This window comes from Dipodomys ordii, unplaced genomic scaffold (genome assembly GCF_000151885.1).
Source record: "Dipodomys ordii isolate 6190 unplaced genomic scaffold, Dord_2.0 Scaffold66, whole genome shotgun sequence".
In the NCBI taxonomy this organism is placed as follows: Eukaryota; Metazoa; Chordata; class Mammalia; order Rodentia; family Heteromyidae; genus Dipodomys; species Dipodomys ordii.
This window is the reverse complement of record NW_012267282.1, coordinates 4,721,343-4,724,649: the sequence shown is the minus strand read 5'-3', so window position 1 is coordinate 4,724,649 and position 3,307 is coordinate 4,721,343. Positions and strand designations below refer to the sequence as shown.

Genomic DNA, 3,307 nt, shown 5'->3' with positions numbered 1-3,307 from the left:
GAGTCTCACAGCCTCTCCTGCCCGGACTGGCTTTGAACCGCGATCCTCAGATCTCAGCCTCCTGAGTAGCTAGGATTACAGGCGTGAGCCACCAGCGCCCGGCTAGAGCACTAGTCTTAAGGGGAGATCATTTGCCTTTTTTTTGGCAGTCCTGGGGCTTGAACTCTGGGCCTGGGCACTGTACCTGAGCTGCTTTTGCTCAAGGCTAGTGCTCTATCACTTGAGTCACAGCACCAATTCTGGATTTTTGTGTTTCTGTGGCAGTGAGGAATGGAACCCAGGTCTTCATGCATGCTAAGCAAGCACTCCACCACTAAACCACATTCCCAGCCCATAGTCTTGAAAGGAAAACTCAGGGATTGCATCCAGGCCCTGACTTCAAACCTCAGCACCAACAAAGAAAAAATAAATGGTGTTGAGGTGTAGCTCACCAGTAGAGCACCTGAACATCAAGCCCAAGGTCCTAAGTTCAAACCCAAACCCCAGTACCACACACACAAACAAAGGAGTTATAGCCAACTTAGGTCTCACACCTTCTCTAAGGTAAGAAAGCATTACTTAGTTCCAACCAACTAATTCCTTGAGACAAACCCAGAGTGGCTCACACCTATAAACCTAGCTATTCAACCTGGCTGAGACATGAGGATCTTGGTTTGAAGCCAGCCAGTGCTGGAAAGTCCTTGAGATTCTTCTCTCCAATAAATTATCAAAAAGCCAAAAGTGGAGCTGTGGTTCAAGTGGTAGAGCACCAGCCTTAAAAAAAAGAAGCTTAAGGATAGATCCCAGGCTCTGAGTTTAAACCTAGGGATTGGCACAAAACAAAACAAAAAGCCCAGAATTGTCAGGTCTTTTGATTTTTTAAACAGAAGCAAAAACGGAGACTTTTGTGTGGATTCTCTCTAATTTTTTTTTTTAATTTTGGCCTTGGGTCTTAAACTCTTGGTCCAAGCACTATCCCTAAACTCCTTTTGCTCAAGGCTAGCACTCTACCACTTGAGCCACAGCACCACTTCCAGTTTTCTAGTGGTTTACTGGAGATAAGAGTCTCACAGGCTGGGTGCCAGTGGATCAGACCTGTAATCCTAGCTACTCAGGAGGCTGAGATCTGAGGATCACGGTTCAAAGCCAGCCTGGGCAGGAAAGTTCGTGAAACTCTTATCTCCAATAAACCACTCAGAAAACTGGAAATGGTGCTGTGGCTCAATCGGTAGAGTGCTTGCCTTGAGCTGAAGAGCTGAGGGACAGAGCCCAAGCCCAATGTTCAAGCCCCACGACTAACCAAAAAAAAAAAAAAAAAGAGAGAGAGTCTCACAGCCTTTCCTGTCTGGGCTGACTTTGAAGTGCGATCCTCAGATCTCAGCCTCCTGAGTAGCTAGGATTACAGGTGTGAGGCACAGGTGTCTGGCCTCAACATCACTTCTTGCTTTAACACATGGTCTATAGCTTGATGCTTTTACTTACACCTTGTTTGGATGGGTCAAGCCACAGCTCGTTACTCAGCCGTGCTAGGGCTTGGATTGTCTTCCCAAAGACTATGGAGAAAAAAGAAAATGCTGCTTATGGTTTTTCTCAGCATGCAGAACACAAGATACATTGGTAAAGAAAACTGGGATGAACTGTAACAATTTGTCTCTGTCCTTGGGTCAAATTCCTGAAAAAGGAAATGGAGTTTTTAGGATTGTAGATGCTACAGCTCATCATCCACCAACTGGTTATTTGGGAAATTGCTGATATCTGTTCTACCCAAACTTTACTACCTATTTTTGAAATGCATACACAGGTTCAGTATGATTCTACCATTCACCCTGAACCCTATAAACTATAACATTTGGCTTCTCTTTAGCATCCAGTATGCTCAGGCTAACCATAATGACCTCAACTTACGCTCTGTGTCAAGTTCTACGAGGACAAATATAAAGCTAAATGCAAGACCATGAGGGGAGTTCACTTGCTATATGTAGCCAAATTTATGTGAGGCGGTCTGCCCAGACACATTAGCACAACTTCCTGTTAACTAATAGAATGTGTTGATTTTTGTCAAACCAAAAAGCAAGTGACTATATCTGGCATTTGTTCAACTGATATATACCCACATGTAATTATACATTACATAGCAGTATACACTAATGTCACATTGCCTTAAGAACTACAATGCGCTGGTGGCTCACACCTCTCCTCCCAGCTACTCAGAAGGCTGAGATCTGAGGATCATGGTTCGAAGCCAGCCCGGGCAGGAAAGTCGGTGAGGCTCTTTTCTTCCACGGATCACCCCAAAGCCGGAAGTGGAGCTGTGGCTCCTGTGGCAGAGCGCTCGCCTTGAGCAACGGAGCCAGGACAGCCGCGTTCAAGCCCCACAACCGACAAACGGCAACAACAAAGCTACATAAATAACACAGAAGGCCTTGGGCCTCGTGCTCGGGCTGCGGCGCCGGCGGGGCCCGGGCGCGCGGCCTCAAGCCGGAACCGCTTCGTGGACTTCACGCTTTCCCCTTCTACGCGAGAAGCACCTTTCAGCTGACCGCCGTTCATCGTGCACTTCAGCATGGCCGCCGGCGCTACTCTGCAGGCCGAGCGGCGAGCACGCACTCCGATACCCGGATGTTGCCCGCTCCTTTCGAGCTAGGCAATCGCTCCACTCCCCTTCTAGAGCTTTCCAAAGCGCAGCCGGCTCGAAAGGGCCTAGGCGGGCCTCCGTAGAATTCTTCTTCTTCTCATTGGTCGTGACGGGGGTGGGCGGTCCTCCGTAGAATTCGCTTGCAGACCTCCCTTGTCATTGGTCGTGAGACGAGGGGGCGGGCCCCCGTAGAGTTCTCCTGACCACCTCGCTTCTCATTGGTCGCGGTGGGGGGGGCGGGACCGGGAAGTCAGAGGAAGAGGGCTGCGGTGCTGGCGGTGAGCGAGCGGAGCGGCGTGACAGGATGGTGAGCGCGGCCGCTTCGGTGGCGGGGGCCCGGCGCTGGCCGGGGTGCTGCGGTGTCGGGCTCCGCGGGGAGACTCAGGAGAAGAGGTCGGGCGAGGCCCGAGGCGCTGGCGGGCCTGGCAGAGGCGCTGGCCTGGTGCAGGCCTCCGAGTGGGGCTAGGAAAGAGGCGTGGCCACGTCTGGGCGCGGCGGCCTCGCCCGAGCCCGGGAGCCGGAGCCCGGGGTCCCGGTGCAGGCGGGGTCCCGCCCGCAGGTCCCCCCCGGCTCCCCTCAGCTGCTCTTCGGATCACAAGGTCCGCGCGCCGAGCTGGGAAGGCCTCTGGGCCCCGAGCGGCCCCCTCGGGTTCCAGACGCTTCCCTGCGTCTGTCCTGCTTAAAGCGCCCCCC

At 52.3% G+C, this 3,307-nt stretch overlaps 2 protein-coding genes across 2 annotated transcripts in view; one reads left to right on the top strand and one right to left on the bottom strand.

The window, feature by feature from the left end:
* The window catches only part of Rad9b (RAD9 checkpoint clamp component B), a 33,747-nt gene extending 31,203 nt beyond the window's left edge, over positions 1–2,544 (bottom strand). Inside the window, exons 1-2 of the mRNA XM_013023187.1 lie at positions 2,508–2,544; positions 1,462–1,532 (exon numbers count right to left, since the gene is read on the bottom strand). Coding sequence (XP_012878641.1) covers positions 1,462–1,532; positions 2,508–2,544 — 108 coding nt within the window. The remainder of the gene's footprint in view (positions 1–1,461; positions 1,533–2,507) is intronic.
* Positions 2,545–2,598: 54 nt separating this feature from the next.
* Gpn3 (GPN-loop GTPase 3) overlaps positions 2,599–3,307 on the top strand; it is a 23,194-nt gene continuing 22,485 nt past the window's right edge. The window contains exon 1 of the mRNA XM_013023082.1: positions 2,599–2,683. Coding sequence (XP_012878536.1) covers positions 2,599–2,683 — 85 coding nt within the window. The remainder of the gene's footprint in view (positions 2,684–3,307) is intronic.